Below are 26,345 nucleotides of genomic sequence, written 5' to 3'. Positions count from 1 at the left end.
CATAGTAACTGTTGAAATAAAAAAAAAAATCCTTTTTATAATGAGAAAGGAGAGGAAGGTATGTAAGTGTACAATTCAGTATCATGAAGAAATCATGAGATGGTTCAGTATCCTGCCCAATGTCACCAAGTGAGTAGTGTATCTGAAGCTCACAAGGTACAGCCTGGCTCCTTCCACCCTAACACATTTAAATAAATTACTATCCTTGGGAGGCAGCACAATTTTAATAGCATAAATCCTTGAAGCCATGTGAAACTATCTAAATACTGTCTTCTATTTACTTGACTGACCTAGGGCAATTTGTTTTCATTAGTTATGAATGATTTAAGAAGTATGGCCCCCATTTATCCTCTGAGACTATCTATTATGTATTAATTCTTAATGTTTGAGAAAATGGACTAAATGAGACATTTGATTGCTACTAAAATATGTGACAGCCATGAAGTGATACCAGTGGATATAGGAGCTAGCACTGCACTGCAGCCCAGAGGCCAGGCTACTGGTCTCAGTTTATATGTTCAACCATGTGACTGCAAGTCCATTACTCTGCCTGTTTATATCCCATTTGCCTTCTTTGGACAGTAGACAGAGATCCCAGAGCATTTTTGCAATCCTTTCCAGCTCTCATAGTTATCAGTGACACTGTGATTTAAGTCTGCCTGCAGAGGAGATTCAGCAGCATAGTGTCTTGAAGGTAAGGAAACACAAGGTCGAAGGATGATAATATTCAGCAATATCAGAAAAGCCTCCCCGACATGTGCTTCAGAAAGATGGTGGCTGCACATCATGTTTAAATTGATGAAATGTTGTGAATCATTATCACTCCCCCATCAATACACCTTGCTGATTTAATTAAAATACCTTTTCTTCTTATAAATGACTTAAATGGCATTAGTTATGATGTAACTTCTATGTAACTAATATGTGCAGGTAATATTTGATTATATGTAGATGATCATGTGCTACTATACTGCCCTCCCAATGCTGTTGACCAGGTAAAGAAGATTACACCATATCCATACACAAAGTAACAGCGCCAGACTAATTTGTGTCTGCAAACAGATCCCAACTATAGTATGCAAATAGGTAGATCCAGATACAAAGTATTGTAATGGGATATATACAAATACATGTGATGGTGTGCAAAAGGCTTTCCATGTGTGGAATGATGTTTGGAAGAGCTGGTGCTTTCCTGAGGCTTGTTTTGCTTTTCTTGGTCTTTTGCTATCTCTGGATTCCTGTCCAGCAGTTACAAAAATAGATAACTTAAGGCAATCAGCAGTTTGTTTTCACTGAAGCTAGAGGGTTATTTCAATCAGCCCACCTTCCTTAATCTTGCTTGGTAATCTCAATCATTCCTTCCTTAATCAATCATGTCTCTATCATGGTGGCCTCTGGCTCCTGTTGAATATGCAGTGAGGACATTCACATTGGAAGAGGTGGGGTCTAGAATTCAGGAGAGCATGTTCTCCTACTCGGCAACTGCTGATGCTCTGAGACCTGTAAGGTGTTTTGTCTGAGCCCATGCTATTTGAATTCTGTCTTGCCATAAACAAGTTATTCAGCCTGTCTGAGTACAGTTCCCTTACCTATAAAGGGGGTTGGTTGTGGGGCTTCCTCCCACAGGGCTATCAACAGGATTGTGTGTCTTTAACCCAATGCCTCATGCGATATCAGTGGTGAGCCAGCACTTACTGCTGCTGTTGCTAGGCTCACAGTGTCTGTGGCTGTGGCTCTTTTCTTTCCTTTCACAGCCATCATCACCTTGGGAATTTTTGTGCATTTGACTGACTTGTCATTCACCGTGCTGCTCCTCCATCCATTGTGACCTCTCTGAAAGCAGTGTCTTTGGCCACTAATGCTGATGAAGACCTCAAACCATGACTATGCTCAGGAATTTTAGTCACAGAAGCCCATCGAGGTTCCTTCATTTGTGGTAATGGAAGTCAGATGGAATAAGAAAACACTTGGGTCCAGGATACAGAGCCAACACACACACACACTCACACACACTCTCTCTCTCTCGCTCTCTCGCTCTCTCGCTCTCACTCGCTCGCTCGTTCTCTCTCTGTCTTAATAGAGACTTTCAGTAAAAGCAAAACAGTGTGATCAGGTAGGGCTACAGATAGGGAAATGGTGAGTCCCAGAGGGCCCCAAACTCAGAAGCAGATGCACATGAGAGGCAAAAGAGGGGCAAAGACTGCAGGAGGGCACATCTCACTCTTGCTGCATATGTGACTAAGGGCTCACCATTCTTGTCAGACCATGAGGTTTGATGAGGCTTCATAAATTTACAAAATATGTTACCTGTCTACAAAGGAACCATAATGAGAATGGTCATTACAATAGAGAATGAGTGGGAGACAGAGACGTTCTCAACTGATTTCAAATTACCTTATTACTTGAGGATTTCTTTCACAAGCCAGACTATCTAGAAAACATGAATGAGACATGGATTGGCTACAAAGGCCAGAGGATACTGGGTATTTCCAAAATCAACATGTAGGAGAATTACTGTGGAAGTTGTATGACCAAGAAATGGGCCAGTTTTGGTGACACTTTTCAGTAGAGCAGCTTCTATGTTCCCTGGCACATATGGCAAACTCTACTATGATTAGGAACAGAGTAAGCACATGGAATATTGGGGATGTTGAAAAGAACAACTTGCCCCAAGTGCTAGGTCTTGTTCTTCCTCCTAGGTCTTCCTATGAATGCCTTATGTGGAGATACCTGGTCCTGTTTCATACACCTCTGCTTCAGGGCAGGCAGCAGGATGGCGAGCATTCTAATACCCTAGACAATGTAATTTTTTGTGAACAAAATTTCCTGTGGACACTTTATTTTTGGCCTCTTTGGGAATCGTTACTTCTGCCAGTGTGTGACTTAACTAACTGCTCATGTCTTGGGAAAGGATGTATATTTATTTCTACCTGTGCCTGTACTCTGTCAAATGTGTGTTTAGATTTCACCTCAATGTCACCAGCTATAAAATTGCTCATGGGTTTCCTTGTTGGTAACAGAGAAAGTAATTGTTTACCTCATGGCTCGTCTATGTTTAAATTAGTTAATACACATAGAAGTCAACACAGTAGGTACCCATTTAATAGTATGTATTTCCTTCCCTTAATAACAATAAATTATTTGAAGTTTTCTATAACTAGCTTTAGAAAGAAAATTCTATCTTTATATAGCATGGAGTCTTTCTGTATATGAAATGCACACACAGTGCCCTATATTTCTTTGCTACTTTTCTTTCTCCTTTTAATTGTCGATATACATGCACACACACACACACACAAACACACACATGCGGAGGCCAGAGAACAACTCTGAGTGTCATCCTCAAGAATGCCATTTGCCATCTTTGAGACAGGCTCACTCATTTACCTGGAGATCACTAATTGGCTGACCTGTGAGCCTAAGGATCCTCATCTGTATCACCTGCAATGGGATTATAGGCATACCTGGAACTATATTGCATATTGAGTATTTTATTCAAGTCCTCATGCTGGCAAAGCAAGAACTTTACTGTCTGAATTACCACAGCTCTTTTTATTAGTTTATTCATTTACTTTTATTAGGTAGAAAGTTGTATGGATACATCATTTATTACTACCATCATTTCCTCCTTCCCACTTCCATTCCACTGAGGACCCTCCTCAGTGGGATTGCTGGTATTCCCCCTAGATGTGTGGCTTATGAGATATGAGAGCATAAGTCAGCCACTGTAAGTGTGTGTGTGTGGGGGGGTAGCAATGGCTCTGGACATTCCCTTCTACTCTGTGGCTCTTACATACAATTTACCCCCTCTTCTACAAAGTTCTTGAGCTGTGCTGGGTGTGTTTTAAGTCTACTTTAGTGTTGTGCTTTCCGCAGCTTTTGGATTTCTGCTTTGGAGCATTTTGAGTATCCTCAGTGTCTTTCTTCATGATGCTGGCACTGGCTAACAGGCTTGCCGCAGAAGCAGCACCCCTGCTTATCTTTCCAGGTCCTCTGTGGTCTCACCTGGGCCCTAGCCGATATGTGATGGGTGGTTTACTTCCTCATTCTAGCTGCTTTATAAAAAAGAAGATTCTCCAAAGGAGACTGAGGTCAGCATAGGTTCCATGGAATAAGCATTATTAATTAAGAGAGATTTAGGTGGGTGTAGCCTCTTTTGGCTAAAGCCTAGTGAGGGCTTCTTGTTGGAGTTCATGATTTTGGTTTCCATAGTATTCTGACTTGGTTCCAAGTGCTAGTGAAGGGTTCCTTTCCAGTGAGTGTATCTCTTAGTCAATCCGAAGCTGTTGGTTACCCACCTAGGCTGGGTGCCACTATAGTACATGTATGTCCATCTTGTCAGGCTGGTTGCTTTTGTATAGCAGTATCCCCTGTTAGCACACAAGGTTGTTGGCCATTTTCCCTCAGAAGCTCCTGTAGTGCTTTCTAGCACTATACAGAAAGACTATCTGATGGCTGCCATAGCCCTTTTTTTGACTTTTAATCTATATGTAAAGGGATGGAGCAAACTGCAGGAGCAATGAGACATGGATGAGCAAGAGTGGAGAACTGAAGGCTAGCAAAGGACCTTTGTTTGTCAGATCACCTCAGATGCATTCAGAGTGAACTTAAACACACATAGACAGTCATGTGTCTTTTTTGTTTGTTTGTTTCAGAGTATGAATACCCTGACTTGTGACTAGATATAATTTTGCCTCTCAGTGGGTATGAATGTGCAAACAGTAGCAAACTGAAGATTTAGGAGAGTTTCTTCTCTGTGAAAACCATGAACAGGAGAAGGAGACATCTGGTGTCCAGTTCTGGAACAAATATGTCCACTACTCTAGGATTATTGATGAAAGCCAGCCCTCAGAATTCAGAACCAGGAAACCAGGACTCAGTTCTAGCTCTCCCACTGATGATCAGCATTGCTTCGGACATGATACTGAACCACTTGGGGGCTTCATTTGGACATCTGTAAAATGGAGAAATTCCTTGTCATTTGAAATAGAGTCATTCATATACATTAACAAGATTAATGAGCTGAAAAGCACTGTTATCATATTACATGTTGATAGGTGTCCTGAATTATCATATAGATTTCTTATCTGGAGAAAACAGTCCGGGATACTACCCATTTCTGTGAAGTTCCCTGGTCTATGTTAGGAGAATTGCTAGCACTGTTTTGAGACTGGTAAGTAATACATTGCTTATGAGGTGACTTGTCTCTTACATGTGAAGTGGCAGGTAAACATTCACAGAGTTCACTCTACTCAAGAATGAGGAATCTAGTTGAGTCAGAACTTACAGTGAGTCTTCTACCTTGACATCCCTTGGCAAGTGGCATACTTTTCTTCCTTGTTCTATATAAGACAGCCATGACCTATGTACTTTCTACAAAAAATACAGCCTCTGGTGCTAAAGCACTCAAGGAAAGTTCGCACTTCCTGCTACATAGGAACACACACACACACACACACACACACACACACACACACACACACTGCTTTTGTGAACTATCATCACCAACTGCTTCTCTGTCCCAGAACATCATTCTTTTTTTTTTACTCAATTTGGTCTATTTCAGAGAAAAGGCTACCATCTCTGAATTTCAAGCACTTCCACTTTGCACACCCAACAGAGTAGAGGGTCTTTAGCTAAAAGTATTAGAACTTAGAGCTGGAACACAACATGGCATTGGAGGTGGACCTTGCCTTCAGAAGCTCACCAGAAATACCTGCTTGCTGTCATCGTCATATTGTGTTATCTACAAGAGAAAGCAGAATAGAATATGAACCACAGGATATGTCACCACTTCACACACTGCTCACTTGACTGTATAACCTCAATAATATGGCTGTATGTAGAGTGTGTCATGCCACTCCAGAGAGGCATGCTTGTGGGAGGAAGACTCAAGGCAAAGTTAAGTTTCACAGCAACTCCATAGCAGTTTGTAGTGTGTCAGTTCCTTAATTGTCAATAGTTCATGTGCCTTCTCATTAAATGTATCATCCTCTCGATGTCAAATCTCCACCAGGACAGGAACCAAGCCTTTCCTATTTGGCTTACATCCCTAACATCTATGGTTCTGCCTGAAATATAACTCATTCTCAAAATAAATACTTTTACAAAAGATTTTGGCTAAATTTATTGAAACATTTGGGACACAAGCAGAGAAATTATTTACAGGTGTGTTACATCATGCCATTACCTTGAATGCATAATTTAAAATGTATAAACATATATATATATATATGTGTGTGTGTGTGTGTGTATAAATATATATTTTTCATAACTAAGCCTTTGGCCAAAAGCACAAGGAAAGTCCTTTAGAATATTTGTTAAGGATCAATAAAAGTTTGATTTTAGACAAAAAGGTTGTCACTGAATTAAACAGCAGCAACCCTCACTATTCTAAACCCCCAAAGTATTGAAGGTAGAGGTGTGTGTGCAGAGCACTTATTACAGCAATCATAAAAACCTGTGTAGGCACATCTGTGGGAAGTGGCACAGAGCTGCAGGGGAGTAGGCCTGTGATGATCAGATGAGTATGTCCCAGAGGCAGCAACAACAAAGAACAGTCCAGCAGGCTATCGGGCAGGTGGATGTGCCCAGGTCATCTCTTCTTTGGTCTTCTACCACATATACTGTGGTCTTAAAAGGCTCCTGAGGTCTACCTTGCTAGCCATATTGTTGATATCATTGGTTGGAGTACCACTGAGGAAGTGGGTAGAGCCCCCATACATTCCACTGGTTGTGGTACATAAGATGGTTATGGGACTATTGGGCCTGGACTCGGATATGGTGGAGGGTTCTCTGGGTTCATCAGGGACCAGCAAAATCACCTCTCCTGCCCACGAACAGCTGGGTACTGATCAGTGTAGACTGGAGTAGGCTGGACCTGACTGCACTTAAAAGTGCTGCAACTACAGCTTCACAATAAATATTTTGAGCAATATGTGATCTACTAAGTTTATTCATGCATTGTTGATTTATGCGTCTTATACATAAGTTGAAATGTGAGGGGCTTAGAGAAAGGGGGAGTGCTGGAAGCAGGGGCAACTCTTAGGATAGTATGCACAAAAGCAGTATTCAAGAATCATGTTCCATTCCTCAAGGATCTAGGCGTGGCTACAAATATTTTCCTTTTGGTGGTAGCTGAGGAGCCCTGTGCTCTGGGCATGTTCTTGTCACTGTTTTGCATTAGCTTGTCTTCACCCAGATTCCTACATGGTCATGAGGACTTGAGCATACTTTTAAGGTTTGGCCAAATTATTCCTCCTCCAGTCCATATGTATTCTGCTTAATTTCTCTGATTAAACATAAAAAGAACAACCCTAACCACCTGTTACTTAATAAAAGACCTTTTTGAAATAAGAACTATGCACATTTCTGCAAAGATGAAAGGGTGCTTTGGGCTCATTGTCAAGACCTCACCCGTCCCTTCCTATATTCTGGATCACTGAATTCCAGAATACAGGAAGTGAGGTCAGGAGCATGTGTGGCCTCCTTGGAGCCACTGACCTGGCTTGAGCAGTTTTTCACAGTTAGTTGATTTGGCTTCATTTATAGCTTCTACAGGATTAGAAAGTGGTCACCCATTATGCCCCTTGGTCACTACTTCTGGGTCAGTTCAAGCATGTGATTTAATTTTTTCTCCTGATAGCTAGGTAGTGGAAGAGGGCTTTAGCATGAAGCATCCAGGCAAAGCCTGGAGCTACCTCTGTCCTGGCAGTACCTATTACTGTCCACAGGGGAGAAGAAAGTCAAGACTGATGAGTCATGCAAATAATACAAAGCTCTAGTCTAGTGAAATTTATTGCATCTGGCCAACATCACTGTATCTTACCACTATTCTCACATTACAGACCAGTTTTATTGGATAAGTGGCAGGGTTGCCACTATGCAGTTTAAAATAGCCACTGTGGAAATCAGTGTGGAGATTCCTTAAAAAAAAAAAAATCTAAAAAATAGTACTGCTATATGATCCAGATACTCCATTCCTGGAGTATCCAGAGGAATTCTAACCTGTATTAGTAAAAATACCTTCACCTGTATGTCACCATAGTTAAGTAATTGAATCAGCCTATGTGCCTGTCAGCAGCTCAAGGACTAAGAATATGTGCTATTAAAGCATGGAATGTTATTTGGCCATAGAGAACAGCAGTATGTCATTTGGAGGAAAATGCATAAAACTGGAAATTATTATGTGAAGCAAAATAAGCCAGACTCAGAAAGACAAACATATTTGTATGTCATCTATGCAATCCAGATTTAAACACACTTGCACACACACACAACAAGGAAGTAGAGAGTGAGTGATATGTGGGATGGAGTCGACAGGGAGAAAGAACAAAAGGTAATAATGGGTGAGAAAGAGACAAACATATGAGATTTTCTTTCACATGTGGAATCTAAATTAAATAAGATATATGTATGAGTGTGTGTGGGGGGGGTTGTGTGCATGTGTGTGACATGAAAGCAGAATTGGATCTATTTGAGGGGAGGAAAGAGTACCACTGTGAGGGGGAGAACAAATGGTGAAGGTAGTGGGGGAAATGAGAGCTAAGTATAATGACATATATGTCTGAATATCACATATAAACCCTTTAATTTGCACAAAGAAAAATAAAGAACAGAAAACATAATGAAATTCATTATATTTTACAATCAATATATGCTAACTAAAATTAAAACAAAAAATTGAAACTGACAGGTGTGAACCATTTTGTGTGTGTGTTAGCTTTTGAAATGTGCCTTTGGCTATACTTGCTGTGAAGTTGAGTTACACCTTATGCAGAGTGTTAGTCTAGTATGCGACTCACATGGTAACCTTGCTAGAGACCCCTTCATTCAAGAAGAAATAAGCTAGCATTGGGACAGTGCGCATTGCTGGCATATTACATGGGACTTAGGATACCCTATGTGCTGCAGAACTGGAAGGCCTGAGGCCATAAGAAACATGAACAGTAGTACTCTGTTGACCTGTGAGTCAGAGAGATGAGACCTCCCTGGAATATGGGCACTCCACTGTGTCTCTTCATGCATCTTCTCATGCTGGAGACTGTCCCTGCTTCTGTGTCCTCATATGGCCCACAACTGTGACAGGTGAAGGCAGAGAACGGGAGGAATAGAAATAGAATGAGAACATAGCCAACCATATGCTGCCATGAGTGTGTCCTTGAGCTTGATCACAAGGAAGCAGCCATCCCTCCAGTGTCCTACTCCAGAGCTGCCTGGGTTTTCCTGGCTGTGACTCTGTGAACCTGCCCTGCTGGGAATGAAGGAAAGGTAGCACCCATTTCATGGCTACATGAACCCTCTTGTTGGTTGCACTTTGTTCATGGTTGTGCTGATTTGTGCCCTGGCTTAGCAATCACATCTTTGTATTCACCCCCTTGGTAGCACTGGCAGGCCTGGAAGACAGTTGAGATTTTTTTTTTTTTTTAAAGCAGGAAGGTAGAATTTGAAAAGAAAAGCAGAGAAGTCAGAAATTAAAGATAAAAGAGGAGAGGGTGGCAGTAATGGCGTTCAGCCTTACAAATGTATTGATCTTTAGATGCTGCTCTTTAAAAAATAATAACATTTTCATTTTTTCAATTTCAAATTCTATACCTAGTAATACCTGAAGTTATTGTTTTTGTCCATTCCTATACATTTAGCCTCTTTTACAAGCATATCAGTATTGTCTCCTATGTGAGTATTTATTTTATAGATATGTGATATAGATATGGGGTATAGAATATTCTACTCTGTGACTCTTTTATCATTTCCCAAATATAATTCAACAAAAAATGTAAGGGATGGACTCACACCTAAATATGATTTCAACAACTTAAGGAGGGTTCCCTGAAGCCAGGTCCTCAGCATCAATTAGTAGTCACATAGCATAGCCTTATGGACCCAAGGATTATTGGCTTACCAGCTGTCATCAAGGCACAGAAACTGGCGACCAGTATGGGTTGTTTTCTTCTATACTATTTATGTATGTTTACTATTGAAGGAAATCCACAAGAGTTATGGACAAGAAATAAAAATCAGTGTGCAGTACTGTCTTGGTTCTGTTCAGGTTGTGTATAGAAATATACTTGCTGTTTATAAAGTTAAGAGTCAAAAATGGAATTTGATTTGTGGATTGTCTGTCTTTTTTGTCAGACTGTACCCATCCTTTCTGCTTTACCTTGGGTGTATAACTCAACAAATTCAACTCAGTTTCTATAAATGGGACTATAATAGTATCTATTTGATCAGGTGGGATGACAATTAAATAAAACCTGAGATAACATGCATGAGTGCTTACCATGGGACTGGCTTTGAAGGTGCACTCAACACACGCTGAGGATTCGTGTTATTTCATCACTATTGCTGTCATTCTGGAGAGACCATATTGTATTTGTTTTTTTCCAAAGGCATTCAGTAAATGTTTCACTATCTTAAGTAAAAAAAGAAAAGAAAAAAGAAAAGAAAGACAAAACCCAAGAAGAAGAAGAACTGAAAAAGTCTACCCCTTTATATAACAGCCCCACACTTATTCTGGGTAGTGGAGAACTGCTGTGAGTTACTGTTGTCTTTGAATAAATATAAGCCTTTCATATGGCCCAGTGATTAATGACTTATGTAAAGAACTTTTAATACCATTAATAAAGTATTAAGCAGTGAGCTTCCTTACCCCACCCACCCCACTTTTCTCACACTGTCAGGCTTTCTTGCATTCTCCTAGGGACAACAGGTTTCCTGGAACATGCTGAGTGGGGATGATAGATCATTTCCAAATGGTGCTCCCCTGTGTTCTCTGCTTCTTCTCAGCCAGTATGTAGGATAGATACATGGCTCTCTTTAGAGCAAGGAAAGCAGCCTTTGTGGCATGAAAAAGACAAGGCATTCAGCACTAGATCTATTTACAGATCCATCAGCTGTCTATCAACTGCCCATTTTTCCAGTAATATAGAATATTCTTCCTCAGTTTAATCTGTCTTTCTTTAACCCTTATAGTTACCTGAGGAGATTCACAGGATTATTTCAGTGTCACTTGTGGAATCCTAAGTCCAGAAATTTTGCTGCCTGTGGTTGTGCTGAGTAAGCTAACAGATAGTAATTTGAATCCAAGTGTGCCTACTACCTAAAGCTTGGCTTTGATTCCCTTTGCCCATATCCAGACTTCTATACCCTTGTGGGCTAGGATTTAATATGGACTCAGACTCTGGCTTAGGAAGGAAGCTGTATGCATTAACTAGTCTTGTTTTCAACTCTCAGAGTTGGACAATTTCTTGTTCTGAATCCAGAATCTCCTGTATGTTTCTCATGCTTTGCATGAGAAAGCTTGGTGTATGTGGTTGACACTTGTGGGTGGTTGGGTCCTTTGGCAGCCACAATGGCTCAGGACCCAGCCTTAGTATTCTGACATCCTCAAACAAAGTACAACACCACCACCAGACAGACAGCATCTGTAAAATCACAACTTAAGAGCTATTTCTTTAGAACAAATGCTAAAGCCCGCAGTGGCCATGGTGTCCCCTCCTCACCACTTGTCTGTATGTGGTACTCATGCTAATGGCATTTGAGGAGACAGCCCTTGGCTTATGAGATACAAGGCTGTTTTGCACAAGGACTGCTGCATTGCTGCTCAAGAATATTGTCTTTATTTTGTTTTCCATTGTGAGCCCAGAAAAAGGATGAAGGATGCTTGGATTTTCGGAACTGACCAGGTCACAAGAAAATGGAATTATAGGAAAATATAATTGTAGGGAGACCTAGCCTTTTAACTTGAATGCCACTCACTACACACCCCTGCTGCTATGAAACAAAATGAGCAAATCACACATGGCATCAATAGGAGACAATTCCATGTCTAAAACTGTATCTAAACTAATTGCATGTTCCAAGTCACCCTTGGAAGGAGTCATCAGATGGCCTGGTCAAAGACTGTAGGACTCACAGCTATATGCACAGGTGATGTTTGCAGAGTGAAAAGAGATGCAGCTGGTGGTCATGGCCAAGGAGTTTAGTAAAGAGTCCTCTTCCATGTTCAATTGGACAAAGACGAGCTTGGGACAAATGTAAAGTTTGCAAAAGGGAAAAGCAGACATGAGGAACCACTGCCAGCAAGCCGTTCCTTCCACAAACATCACTTCTGAAGTCAACAGTGTCTCCCTCAGCTATCTCAGTGTGAAAAGGCACCCCTGTCTCTGACCTCTGTGGTCATCAACCCTCTTGGAGTGGAAGATGCTTGTCACCACAGCATGAACTCAGCTTTACTTATGCCTGACTGGGGGCATGTGACTCACTTGCACAATGGGTCAGTGTTCTGCTCAACTAGTATTAAATGAGAGAAAATTTGCCAGCAGGAAAGACATACTAAGGAAGATCATAAACTTTAGTTCAACGAGGAGTATAGCCACATTGGTACCCTCCTCAGACATAAATTTCACTTGATGTGAAACGCACACATTCTAAGGAAACTGACAACCCATTCCTGAGAGTCTTTGTCTATGCAGCCTTTGAAAGGTTTAATCCATTAGGATCTCCAGCCTAATTATCTGGGTATTCTGGAAGACAGTGCCTCTCTCCCAGCTTCCCACAGAGCTTTTCTGCATATCTGAGTTGGACTATCCTAGAGGGCAATCAACCTGTTCAGTGGAATTTATCTAACTGAAGCCACTGACCAGGTGACAAAGTGGGTGGTTGGCAAAGGAATGGGAAGGGTGGGATGGTAGAGTAAAAGGCTTGGGTGTTTCTTTTCTGCCATGCTTACTGCAAGCTGGCAGTAGGGGAGCCCACTACAGCCAAGTGCATCTACAGAGGCATGCCAGTGATCATAGCCCCTGTCCTCTTGGAGCAAAAGGGTATTCCACAGTTGATCCAACCAGCCATTGTGAACCAGTCAACACCTACAGGGATTTCTTGGTTGTGGAGATTCCTGAAGTGGGTGAATGGCATAGATGCAAAGAAAGGTCCTGTCAGGGCTGTTTCTTTCAGAGCCACAATCAGAGATGCTTGTTTTGGGATGATGCTGTGTTATCAACAGAATCAAGAAACTGTCCTTACCTTCTTCATGGGCCTTATTTATGAAGTACTGGGATGGGTATAATCACACCATTGCCTGAATAACTGCCTACACTTGATATCAGTGATCCAAAGCAGAAGATGTGCTACAAGAAGAGGTTTGGAGGGAAAACCTAGATTGAGCAGTCTCGAAGTTCTGTGAGTCAGTGCCTGTGGCAGTTGAGGAGGATGAGAGGATGGTTAAATAAAGGAGAAGGTGTAGATCTGCTAGTGTGTAAAGGAGGCTGAGGCCCACACACACTCACAATCTCAGTCAAGGATATTATGGCCAGAGCAACTTCTCCCAAACAAGACAGAGGAGCTGTTGGAACTGTCAAGTGGCTCTTCTCTTCACTTTGCTTGTCTGCTTCAGTTGCTTTCTTATTCATATTCATGTGCTGCTTCCCCTGAGATGTACTCAGGAGCCTGCCTTGTTTGTCCCTCTTTTGCATAACTATGCCTGCCTTATAGCAGGAACTCCATAAATAGGATCTGATGACTTCTGATGTTTACTGTGTGTCAGGGGGCAGGGAGAATGTCTTGGTGCCAGCTGGCTGGCTGGCCTTGATCAAGGGAGAATCTTTCTTTATTCTTAAGAGTTTTCACTCCAGATTCATATATATGCCAATATGAATCCTAGGCCTGTGGTTTTGTCCAAGAAACTTAACCTCTCAATGTCTCAGTCACTGGGATGAAAGTATAGACAATACACACTTTTATTTATTTGTCAAGCATAATGCTGCTGATGACTTAAATGCCAGAGAGGCACTTCTCTTAGTGCTTCACAGATGGTATGCCATCCATTCTTCAGAAGTGACCCTGAGAAGTGTCACTGCACAGACAAGGAAACGTTGACACTGGGAGGTTGAACCATAGTGGGGGTGGTAAAGGCAGACCAAGGAACCAGAAACCTTTGCACCCTGCACCAGTGCTGTTAATGTGTTTTCTTCTATTTTCAGTCGAAAGGTTTTGGAGTTGCTAGAAATGTTGCCTCCCCACAATAACCAGAAAGGAAGGTAGGGAGGTTTCTGTCCATGATGGAAAGATATTCCCTGGCATCCCTCTTTTTATAGCATTTATCAACCTCTTGTGATGCTGTCCCTTTGTATCAGCCCCTGAGGTAAAAATAGAAGATCTGGAAGGCTTCCACTGCCTGGATAAGTAGTCCCTGATGGTGTCCTAGTTGACATGTTGCCAGCAGGAATGGCACAGGGAGCCAGACCCTTCTTCCATCCTGATAAGATCTCTGAAGAGCAGATGTTTGGAGGCTTTAGATGAACCTCAGGTGTGCTTTACACATCTCTCAGCTACCTGCACCACTGTCTCACATGTAGGGAGCAAAACCGCAAACAGCTTCCTTAAATGTGAAATCTATTTTTGGAATGATTGTGGGGAACTCATCGACACTGGTTGCTTATTGCACTGTGATCCCTGAAGATTGGATTCTCTGCTGAGGAAGCCAGCAGGATAATGAACCTCACTGGCCAGTGAGTCATTGGCAGAATGTATAGGTTGGCCCAAGGCTTGTCTCTTAGGCTGCATGTGGATTAGAGCATAAAGCATCACTAAATTTGTTGGTGGACATTTTACTTTTAAAATGTGGGGAAATACAAACTAGGTCTTTTATTGAGAAGTTAACTTAATTACTAAGGTAACATAAAAATATTAATATTTTAAGAAGATATACAACTGGTTTAGGAAAAATGTTCTTAAATAACCCACAGACTCATATCTAGAGGAGGAATATTCATGAAGCCAGATTATTGTTAGTTCTTAATCCAAAAAGCTATGATCCCAGGATTTTATCTGTGAGAACTGATATAAATGCTAATTTGAATTTACCCTTTTCCTTTACATTTTCCTTCTTTTTGTTCCTTTCTTTAAACAAACAAACAAAAATATCATGCCATAATTCCAGGTAAGTTTGGGAGCCCTGGTCTATTTTCCTTTGTGGTGTTTGAATAGCATAGCCCACGGTCCTCAGCATCCATAGTGTAAATGGTGCTTTATCAGTTGAAAAGGGGAATCTTGTAAAGGCCCGCAGCTCTGCTAGGCTTATCAAGGTGCCATCCAGGAGAGCAGAGATGCATAGGGATACAATTGGTCTCTCTCATTCTAGAAGGGTGATAGATAATTGCATTTCCAGGCAGGAAGCAGTAGGAAATCTGATGGACAGGAATTAACGTATCAAATGGAAAAATCACTTATTTATTCACTCCTAGTTCATATATGAAGGAAATGTTGTGTAATTTGGAGATTCCTGTCTTTCCCCATTCTTCCACCTCAGAGGCTGGCAGAATGGCAGATTTGTTTCTCTTCATAGTCACATTTTAGAGGCTCAGTGTGTGTGTCTAAGTCCAATTTTAAACAATTCAATAATGTTTTACAAATTTCTATTTCTCAAGTAAGTTCCACATAAACTAATGGAGTAATCTCTGGTTTGTTTTTTACAATATCTCTTGTCATCTCTAACATGGCAGACCTAAAGGGTGAGGTAAACAAAAAATAAAACAAGTGCTGTTTTTGCAGTGTTGCCTGTTTCATTTGTGCTGTGTTCTATAGCATTCTACTGCATGTGCTTTGTACTGGATCATGATGTGTCATCTCCAGTGGTGTGCTAGTCAACAGGAAATATAATCAGCTGAGCACTGGGCATGCATCAGAAACACTGGCATTGTTCATTGACTAGTGAGGACACACGGGCTTACAGGGTTGCCACCTGACAAATGTGGAGAAGTAGCTTGATCTAAGTCATTCTTGACTCTGAGACTGGACCTAGTATAATCATTATGCAGGTGAAGGAAACAACACAATTGACTTGTCAGAAAACAAATAGTTGAAGGATGTATCCAGACATGGTATTCTTCTCTTTCCAATCCATATAGCTGATCTTGTATTGTCTTGACCAAGGGACAAAGAGCATCCACTCACCAAAATAAAATCCTATAAAGTTTCCTGGCTGCTCTTTGATTGCAACAGCAAAGGACTCCAGATTTCTGGACCCAGCCAATAGTCAAGTGTTTGCTTGAGATTGGATAGTGTGGTGGTTTGATTCAGATGTCCCCTATAAACTTAGGTGTTCTGAATGCTAGGTCCCCAGCTCATGGCAATTTCAAAATTAAAGTCTCCTGGAGGCAGTGTATTGTTGGGGTGGGCTTATGGGTATTAGAGCCAGTTTTCCCTTGCCAGTGTTTGACACACTCTTCTGCTCCTATTATCTACCTGAAGTTGGTGAGGAGGTAATGTGAGGAGGTGATGTTCTGCCTCTGCTCATGCCATCATTTCCCCCTGCCATCATGGAGCTTCCCCTCAAGTCTGTAAGCCAAAATATACCCCCCTTTGCCCAAAAGCTGCTCTTGGTTGGGTGATTTCTGCAAACAATGCATACCTGACTAGAGCAGGTAGTATGGTGAGTTGTCAAGAAGTAATTTCCTTTTTCAAGTATAAAGTAACATAAAACACAAAAGTGAACTCCCCTCTTCCACCACCCTACCTGTCATTTTCAAGTCTTGTAAAACTAACTTGGTGCTTCAGAAGCTCAAATGGAAGATTCTTCTCTGAGGCTACCAGGTGTACCGTAAGCCAAACGGTACTTTCTATGTGTTCTTTCTTTGCCTTGTATGGATATCTCCGGGTGACAGGTTCTCCTCCAGAGCCAGCCACCAACTCTCAACCAGAGGACCTGTGCTGTAGTGAGGATCTGTTTATAGTAGTACCAAATACAGTGGCTACCAAGGAGAAATCAAAGACACACTGGAGAAAAAGCCATAAAGCATTTTTCCCACAGCATGGCTTCTGACACCTGCTGCCCAAGAAAGAGGCCTGGAGTTGGATACATCTGTGTACGTGCACACCAAGGAGATACCAGATGAGTGCCTTAAAGCCTTGGGTTTTTTTTTTTTTTAGCTTTTTATTTAGTTTTTTTTTTTTTTTTTTTTTTTTTTATTTGAGAGCGACAGACACAGGGAGAAAGACAGATAGAGGGAGAGAGAGAGAATGGGCGCGCCAGGGCTTCCAGCCTCTGCAAACGAACTCCAGACGCATGCGCCCCCTTGTGCATCTGGCTAACGTGGGACCTGGGGAACCGAGCCTCGAACCGGGGTCCTTAGGCTTCACAGGCAAGTGCTTAACCACTAAGCCATCTCTCCAGCCCATATTTAGTTGTTTTTAATAACTATTGATAACTTTAATATATGAATTTGCTGTTATGTTGTCAACATATTGCCCTCCTTTGTCCCCTCTCAACTGCTGTGTTTCACTGAGGACCCTCAAGGACCCCGTCTGCTGTGTTGTGCTCTCATTCCTTTGTCCTCCTCTATTGCAGGTTTAGATTTTGTTTCAAAGCTGTTTGTCTATACTTTCTATTGGATAGACACAGATTATTAGATTTGAAGCCATATTCATTGATCTCCAATACATTTTGATGTGAGATACTCTGAAAATATTTGAGAAATTTCACATTTTTAAGTCATTTCTACTGGCACAATTCCTTTAAAATGGGATGGTGACAATGATCATTTTCACGTTAGGAATAAGCAAGTGGATGGAGGCATATTTAGTCTGTGATGAGTTAGAGGAATTTTGGCATCTTTCTGACTAACAGTGTTGGATAAACTAGACCAAATGGAGAATAGTTCACCTCGACCTCGGATAAAGAGGAGGAGGAGGTAGTATACACCAACTTATGAACTTGAGAGTTAAACAAAGATTTCCAGGGCTGGAGAGATGGCTCAGCAGATAATGCAGTTGTCCGCAAAGCCTAAGGACCGACATTTGATTCCCCACTACCCACGTAAAGCCAGATGCCCAAAGTTGCTTGTGTCTAGAGTTCATGTGCAATGGCTAGAGGCCCTGGCATGACCATTTTCTCTCTCTCTTCCTCTGCCTCTTTCATTCTTTCTCTGTGTCAAGTAAATAAATAGAATATTTAACAAAAAAAACATTTTCTAAACTACTTTGAATGGGGGAAAATGAATCTTTTGAAATAATACCTTGGCTAAGCTGGGCATTTGTGTCAGCAAATCAGGGTAAATTTGAGCCAAAATTGAGATGATAGATCAATTACTTTCTCAGTGCTTGGGCAAAAATACCTGACCAGAAATAGTTTAGGGAAATAAAGAGTTTATTTTGGTTTATAGTTCCAAGGGTAGATAGAGTCCATTGGGGTGGAAAAAACATGGCAGAAGCAAGAAGTCTACAGTATCACATGATCACATGAGCAGGGAGGATACATAATGACCGTGACTGCTGGTTGCTCAGCTAGCCTTCTTCTGTATATACAGTTCAGGAACACAGACCAGTACATGGTACCACCCAAGTCAGGATGCATTCTAACCTAGAAACTCAGTAGCAGATATGCTAAGAGAGTTGCTTATTCTAAATTCTATCAAGTTGATAAACAGCTTAATGATGGAGAAAGTAAAACACGATCAGATATACTTTGGGCTGGATTTTCTCAGGAGGACCTTCCCATAATTAAGGCAGTGGTTGAGGTTGCCTGCTGATGAATTCAGAAGGCTCTGCAGGGTTGCCTCAGAAGGTGTGGGCTGGAGATGAGAAGCATAACCTAGGGATCACCTACTTCCAAGGTAGAGGATTGCTTTACTTTAACCATCCTGGCAGGAACAAACAAATTCTAAAGAGAGATGATCCTCTTCCTTCCTTTCACTCAAACCAGTGAAAAAATGGACCCTACGTACTTGGAATGCCCTAGAAATTTCATGCTTAGAGAAGAAAATGGCTGAAGCCTAGTTCCAGGTAGAGGAGGAGCTTGCCTCCCAGGAAGAGATTTCCACATTTCTGACAACTTGCCGGACTATCCCGCAGGAGAAACTATATTGAAGAGAATGATGGGTCATTCATGGGTGGGTCGATACCTTAGCACAGAGTGCCTAAGTATAGATAGATAGATAGATAGATAGATAGATAGATAGATAGATAGATAGATAGATAGATAGATATAGATAGATAGATAGATTTGTTGCCTTCGATTTCAACCTAAGTCTCATTCCAGCATACTACAGATGGATTTGAGGTGTGGTGGGTTACTGAACCTCTTTATTGCACCTCTTCCCACAGTGGCAACATTGAATAAATCTGCTCTCTCAGCTTTTCACTATTGCTTGCTCATTAATTGGCATATTGAGGACTGACCAACTGGTGGCTGAGCTTGGCTGGTTGGGCTGCTGAGGCCGGGCTTTGATCCTAACAACTCTAGTAACATGGTGCAAATGACCGTGTTATGTGTTCATTTTTGTGTAGTTTGGATAACCTGCCCCCACCCCACCCCAAACCTTTGAAAGCTTGTCCCAAGGTCAATACATCCTCAGTGGTGGCCATTAACAGATAATGGCAATTAGAGTGACAACAACTGCCCATTTCTGGCACTGACCACTATGTAATTGACCTTAACCTGAGTTTCCTCCTTCTAACATAATAGAATGTTCTCCATTCCATTTTTATATGAAGGCTCTTAGAGACTTCTAAGCCATCCAGAGCCACATGACAGAAAGTGAATGACTGACTGAGTGCAAAGCCTGGATGCTGGGCCACTGCTCCAGTTCTTACTCAGTTATTTGTCTAAAATGGAATTTAAAATCCTATTTAACTAGCTCTAGATCCCAGAACACATCTGAAAGGAATTCTTCATCCAGTAACCAGCATGACATTGTGGTTACCTCCTGGTATCACAACCCTGACCAATCACTGCCAACTGTGTGACCTTGATGAAATCAGTCACATATCTGTGACTCAGTTTCTTGTCTTTAAAAAGTTGACTAGTATAGGAACTACATAAGGTTTGTGTGCAGGTTAAATGAGCTACTAGATACATTAAAACCATTGGAAATAGCATGGGCAACAACAAGTAAGAGCTTGATGAATAAAATCTAGCAGCCACAGGAAAAGTGTTCCAGGGGTTTGAGTTCCCTGCTGAGATTTTGAATGGAGGGAACCATATTGCCAAGGGGAAGTGTGGCACGGAAGCCAAACCAAAAGTGGCTGTTTCTTTGACTGTCAATCTTCATTCTCTAGTCTTCTCACTTGAGCACCTTTTATTGGCCCTAAATTTGTTTTAGGATAATGAAGCAGCTGTCTCATTTAATCCCCTCACCCTGGTTATCTCCACTTTTCTTCCCTCAAAGCCACTGCCTCTCTCATTTCTCACTGAGTAACTGAGTTCAATGCAACTGGGGTCCTGGGCTGAAAATAAACATGGAGAGTGTTAGCCCAGGAGGAGTTAACACATTATCTGGGCAGACTCATACAGCAGAAGCCCACCAGAAAATCAAACACACCAACTCACAAATGAATAGAAACATGTTTACTAAAATAGAAGAAAAACAGCTTTTTGGCACCCAGCACCATGGCATGGAACAGCAGCTACAGCCTGGGACAACAGGAAGGGAGAGTCAGAAAGTAAAAACATGTACAGAGCAAGCAGGGTTTCCAAACAGAGCCGGATGTGTGAGTATGTGTGAGTGCATGTATGTGTGTGGGGATAGTAAGAGAGTAAGAGAGAAAGAGAAGATTGTATCGTAGTGTAAAAAAGACAGGTATAGGGGCTGAGAGATGGCTTTGCAATTAAGTGCTTGCCTGTGAAGCCTAAGGACACTGGTTCGAGGTTTGATTCCCCCAGACCCTCATAAGCCAGATACAGAAGGTGGCACATGCATTTAGAGGTTGTTTGCAGTGGTTGGAGGCCCTGGCATGCCCATTCTCACTCTCTCTCTCTATCTGCCCCTCTCTCTCTTGCTCTCAAATAAATAGACTTTTTTTTTTTTTTTTTTTTTTTTTTTTTTTTTTTTTACAAAAGACAGGCATATAGCAAAGTGTCATGGAGGCAATGAGTGGAAGGTAAGACCCGCTAGGTGTGGACCTGATATCTTTCTTCCATTTCTCTGAGTTTTGCTTCTTTTTCTGCATAATCCCTTTAGGTCTGTTCCTGGCAAACTTGTGTAGACAGGTCCTAACTTATGAGAATTTGACTTAATTTTTAACTTCCCAGTTGAGAAGGCCGTACTTAGAGCACTGAATTATGATCTTTTCCCAGGACAATGGTATGCAGGGAGATACTTGGTTTTGATGCTATCTAGGTAGGGGTAGTCAGCCTTGCCATCACAGTGGATAATGTGTTGTACATGTCAATGGTTTTGTTCTCTTATGACCTGTGATGTCTGGAGAATGACCATCAGTGTGTGTTCATGACAAGCAGCACATCATTATATCATAGGCCTTGTACCAGATGTTTTTGCCTAGCTATAGGCTGAGTGTTCTGAGCATACCTCTGGAAGGTGATGTTTAGTAGGTTAGCTATGTTGCACACGTATTCACTGTATGGCATTTTCAATTTTGGATGGACTTACCAGGAAGTAACTCTATGCTAGCAGTTGAGGAACTCCTGTAACTTCCTGTAACTGTAACCTGTAGGTTGAGGAACATCTGTAAGTGCAAATCACGTGAGATGATTTGTTTTAGCATCTGATGCAGGAAAGTGCATGGAAAGTGCTCAATAAATGCAGCTCCTCCTTACATTTCTGCGGGCGAATCTTCCTTAGGGGCTAAAATCTTTCTTCCATGGTTCCTGAACATGAAAGTCACTGTGTTTTCTTGAAAAAAGTGAGAATAATAAGGTAGTAAAACAGAAAGAATAGATTTTGTTATATGAATATGCATTTTTTCAGTTGAGTGGAGAAACAGAAAATGACAACTCCTCCACTTATGAAATTACAAATTAGAAATGCTTATTTACAGTCAATAAATAAAATATACCCTGGTTCCAGACTTTCACAATTGAAAAAGGAGAGGTAAAGAAGGGCATGGATATGAAAATGAATCCTGCTTTAAAATCTTAGTCCCTATAGGTCTCCAAACCCCAGGTCCCCTACAGAGCAGCTCAGCTTGTATATGCTAATGAATCTCCATGGGAGGATTTCATTGGCAGTAAGGGTTCCACTACCTGAAAACCAAGTTAGCTAGGGACTAACACATGGCAACTGTTGTATCCAGTCAGAAGTGAGTCCAAGCGGGAAGTATAATAGGAAATCTGAAACATATAGGAATATAGGATGTGTGTGTGCATGCATGCACAAATGCAAAAGCAGGGAGAGAAGAAAGGGAAGGCAAGGGAATAGCAGAGGGAGGGAGACTGTTATTTCTTCATTTGCCATTGCCCTGATCTCATTGTCAGTCAATATATTGCACCTAAACAGATGATTTTCAAACTCATGTGTTGAACTCTACTATAGTCTATACACCTGCTCATATGCTACACTGAGGCTGCTATGACAATGCTCAGTATGGACCCGTGTGCTTAACTGATGAGTGAGTTGTCACCCCACAGTGCCGACAACCAGCTTGCCACTTGATTCTGATAGAACCACTTGTTTTGTTAATACAGTGGAACTTGTATTGCTATTTGGATATTTTGCTGCATTTGAACCCCACAAAAAGAAAATGCTCATAATAAACAATAAGAAGCATAGCTTTCATAAACCTAATGCAATTGAGGCAAAGACTGAAACTACCTGGCATGCCAGAAAGGGCAAATGGTTAGCCTTCATTGGGTGCTTATCAGAGTTGAGTTATCTGACTGTATGTTCAGTTATGGAAGATAATAAAAAGCTGTAAAGGAAATAGACACAACACAATTAATAATGCCACAGATGAAGTCTAGAATATATGGTATATTTTGGAGCTGCACTGGGCTTATATTTCTATGAATGTGGATATAAATCTGGTTTCTTTTTGTTCCTAGGCATGGTTTTAGCAATGTTGTGTGGTAGTGCAAGATCCTCTTATATGGTTCCATTATACCTCTTTGTCAACTACACTAAATTATACTTTTTATGTTTCCAGGCAAACAGCAACATCATCTCAAATGTTTAGTTTTTAGAACAACCTTGAATAAATTACTGTTTCTCCAACGTCTCCCAACATGGAGCTTCTGCTGCCTTCTCTACTTTCTTCAGATGTATAGAAGAACCACTACAATAGCTCTTCTCTGTGTGTTCCGTGACTCCATGTGGTCCCTTAAATCCTGTCTTCAGGATTCTCTCTGGAGAAGACTTCATGAAACTTACTTTGTATGGGGCAATCATGCATTTGTAGTAGGCCCAAAGTTAACATTTTAATTGCATTTTAAAGCAGACTTATAATATCATGATATTTTCTCAGCTTCTAGCTCAAAGTACAAGAAGCCATCGACTTCTCTCACTGTTAATGATTGCTCATGTAACTTTTTCATTCTTTCCCTCTACTCCTTATTGTTTGGTTAATTATCTAAGATTGTCTCATGTCCTCTTATTTCCAATCTCTCTCTCCCCCCCCCTCTCTCTCTCTCTCTCTCTCTCTTTGTTTTTACCCTGCAACCCTTCTACTTACCTCATAGCTCCTATTATTTGTTATGAAGGCATTTTTCCATTTCTTTTTTTAGATGTGAAAGTAACTTTTAATGTCTCATTCTAATATCTGATAATCCTTGTAAGTTATTTTCATCAGTCTTGTAGCTGAGATTTAAATGATTCTGTTTTTGCCAAGTTGCTTTAATTTTGTCTCTTCATTTGGTTTTCATGGAATTGATATAGTTGATGAAGAAATTTAGCCTGCCTAGAGTTTCCTGTTGCATTAAAATATTGCTTCCAAACACTCTACACTTTGAGCCACCTTTCATTATTGACACCTATCATGGTGAATTCTCTGTACCTTACCTCATTCACAGATTATTCAAGTTCTTGTTACAGGAACATTTCTCCCATTTTATGTATTTTATGAAGGAAAGCCTACAGCCTGCCATCAAACTCAGAAAGGTGTCTGCTTTACTGAATTTGAGATAGACTGACCCTCAGAATTCTAGCAAACCAAGTGTAACTAATGGTACCTTTGTTACCTCTTTGGTACCATGTCATTTTTGCATAATCCGTTCATTTCCCTTGGAGGAGGCAGGGACGCACAAGGGACACCTGCTACAAAGTGGATGAAACTAAGCCAATATTATTCCCAATTAGTATGATTGATGTAAAGAAGTGTGAATTAGAGAAAGAAAGAGGATGACAGCAGTATTCTTGTGAAATGAACAATGGTGACATTCTTTTTAGGTGTCCTTTACTTAAAGCTTTAGAATTGTCCTTTTTAGCTTAACAGTAATAAAAAAAAAAAAAAAACCACTCTATTGTAGCTCAGCACTACCTTCTTCCATCCATCCTTCCATTTCTACTCCTTCTGCTCTTCATGGGCAGTGTGGTGCAAGGTCAGCCCTTAGCCTTCTGCTTCATTCTTGGGTGGCCCATATCCAGTTCTTGACCCTGTGTGCACATAAGCTAGCCTGGTGCTTCAGGCCATGGGCCAAACAGTACATCACCTGATAAGTTAGACCCCTGACCCTCTTCCATTGTCTGACAACATAGAACCCCTGACCCTCTTCCATTGCATGACAATATAGAACTTCTGACCCTCTTCTATTGCCTGACAACACAGATCCCCTGACCCTCTTGCCCTGTTTGCAGAGCTGCCTCTGAGATTTGGTGCTAGACTCCTGGGGAACCTGTCTACTATAAAGTCCTGGAACCCTTTGCAGGGTATAAGCAATTGTATCTCAGGAGCTTGTTGTTCCTTAGGTCAAGTATCTCTGACTAAGATGGGAAAGTCTGTGGGCATTATATTTGGATTGTTCATTCATGAAACAAAGCACATAATGCCAAATTTATCAAGTGACTTTCTCAGTAGTTTGGTGGCACTGGCCAGTTTTATAATTCAGAACCTTGGGGTACCAGTCCTGTAAATTGATACTTAACCTCACTTTTCAAGCCAGGGTGGTCCACATAAAACAAACTCCAGATATGTTCCAGGGTAGTTGTTGCCTATGACACCACAGACCCCATTTCAGAGCCCTTCATGTCATGTGAAGAACATGACAGCCTCAGTGTGTGGTTTAGTTTTTGGACTCTTCATGTGAAGAATTCTCAGTTTTATTCCTTAGCCAAACTTGAAGCCACACAGAAGCCTATGCACTTCTTTTCTGTTCTGCAGTCTCAGGAGCCCCCTGTAGTGTTGTGAGGTGGTTGCAATAGGTCCAGTTCAGAGACTCTTCCGTACAGTCATCCAAGAACCTGATAAGAGCCTCATTTTCTCTTCAAGGCTTCTTCTAGAGAGGCCCATAGCTCTAGCACTATGGATGAAGTATCTGTTCTTCCCCTTTCCAGAGACACAGGTCCCTGGTGGTCAGCCAAAGTGCCTCCACAGGCCAGTATCGGGAGCTACTTCTCCTGAAGACAACACCTTGCTTGAAAACTTCTTCTCTGAATCACAATACACAAAGCAACTATGCTCATTGTCTCACCATTATCCCTATGCAAATGTGTCATATTATTATAAGTTCCTTCTTGTTAGAACATTGGCAAGTAGAATGTGTTGTGTGTGTGTGGGGGGGGGGGTGACTTAGTTCGCCTGGTGCATTCAGGGAAGATAACTTAAGAAATAACAAAGAAATTACTTTCAAATTCATGTTTCCTTAAGCAAGTCTATTTTAGAGGAAGGGCTTCCTGGTTGTCAAAGATTAATATGCTATGGATAAAGTTTTGTCCACATCTAACAGAAGTCAGATGATAAAAGGAAAGAAAATATTTAATTTAACTCTCTTCCGCTAGCTTAATGACAGAGATAGTTTTTTTTTTTTTTTTTTTTCTGCTGACAAAACATGTGAAGGGAATATAGAAATTTGGACCATCATTAAGGTATCACAAATTATTGGTGAAAACTGCTCACAGGAAACCAAAGGTATATTTTGACTTTCAACACCAGAAATAATGGAAGTTATGAAATTTCTTTAGGGCTGTGCAATCTCTATGCAGTTGTGGGCACTGGTGCTTTGTTTCTGTGTAGGTCTAGACCTGAGGTTGCAGAATAATTTAGAAATCAGTGCTTCATATGGCATGATTAATCTTTTTTGATTTTACATGTCTACACATGGTGTTGATGCTCATAACTGCAAATGACGGCTGTTTTATTGGTCTAAATGTGAATGTTTGTGTGGAGCATCTGCAAAAGCAAACATTTTTTGCTCTGTTGAAAAAATAATGAAGATCCGAGTCGTTTTAAGATGGCATTTTGTGAATGTGTATGGAAATGGTGCTGGAGTTCTGTTTGTTTTACTGTTAATGCCACACTGAAGATATGGTCATGCTGCAGCACAATTTACCCCTGCTTCTTTCATTTCTTTTGTCTTTCAAAAATTGTCATTCTATTCATAACATTAATCCAAACATAAAAGTAGCTGTACATGTAGATAAGTTCATAATCTCCAAGGCAAATTAATATAAAAGGTAAAACGT

The 26,345-nt window shown here is 41.1% G+C and overlaps 2 protein-coding genes across 6 annotated transcripts in view; one reads left to right on the top strand and one right to left on the bottom strand.

Annotated features, from left to right (window-relative positions):
• Positions 1-26,345, top strand: part of Ntm (neurotrimin) — a 1,010,787-nt gene that overhangs the window by 676,557 nt on the left and 307,885 nt on the right. The window lies entirely within an intron of this gene.
• Positions 6,520-6,805, bottom strand: Cystm1 (cysteine rich transmembrane module containing 1). The gene is given in 2 exon segments (XM_012950385.2): positions 6,520-6,727; positions 6,729-6,805. Coding segments are annotated over 2 exon segments (285 nt in total).

Source organism: Jaculus jaculus, chromosome 3 (assembly GCF_020740685.1).
Source record: "Jaculus jaculus isolate mJacJac1 chromosome 3, mJacJac1.mat.Y.cur, whole genome shotgun sequence".
Lineage (NCBI taxonomy): Eukaryota > Metazoa > Chordata > Mammalia > Rodentia > Dipodidae > Jaculus > Jaculus jaculus.
The sequence above is the reverse complement of the archived record's forward strand: the minus strand, read 5'-3'. Positions and strand labels throughout refer to the sequence as shown.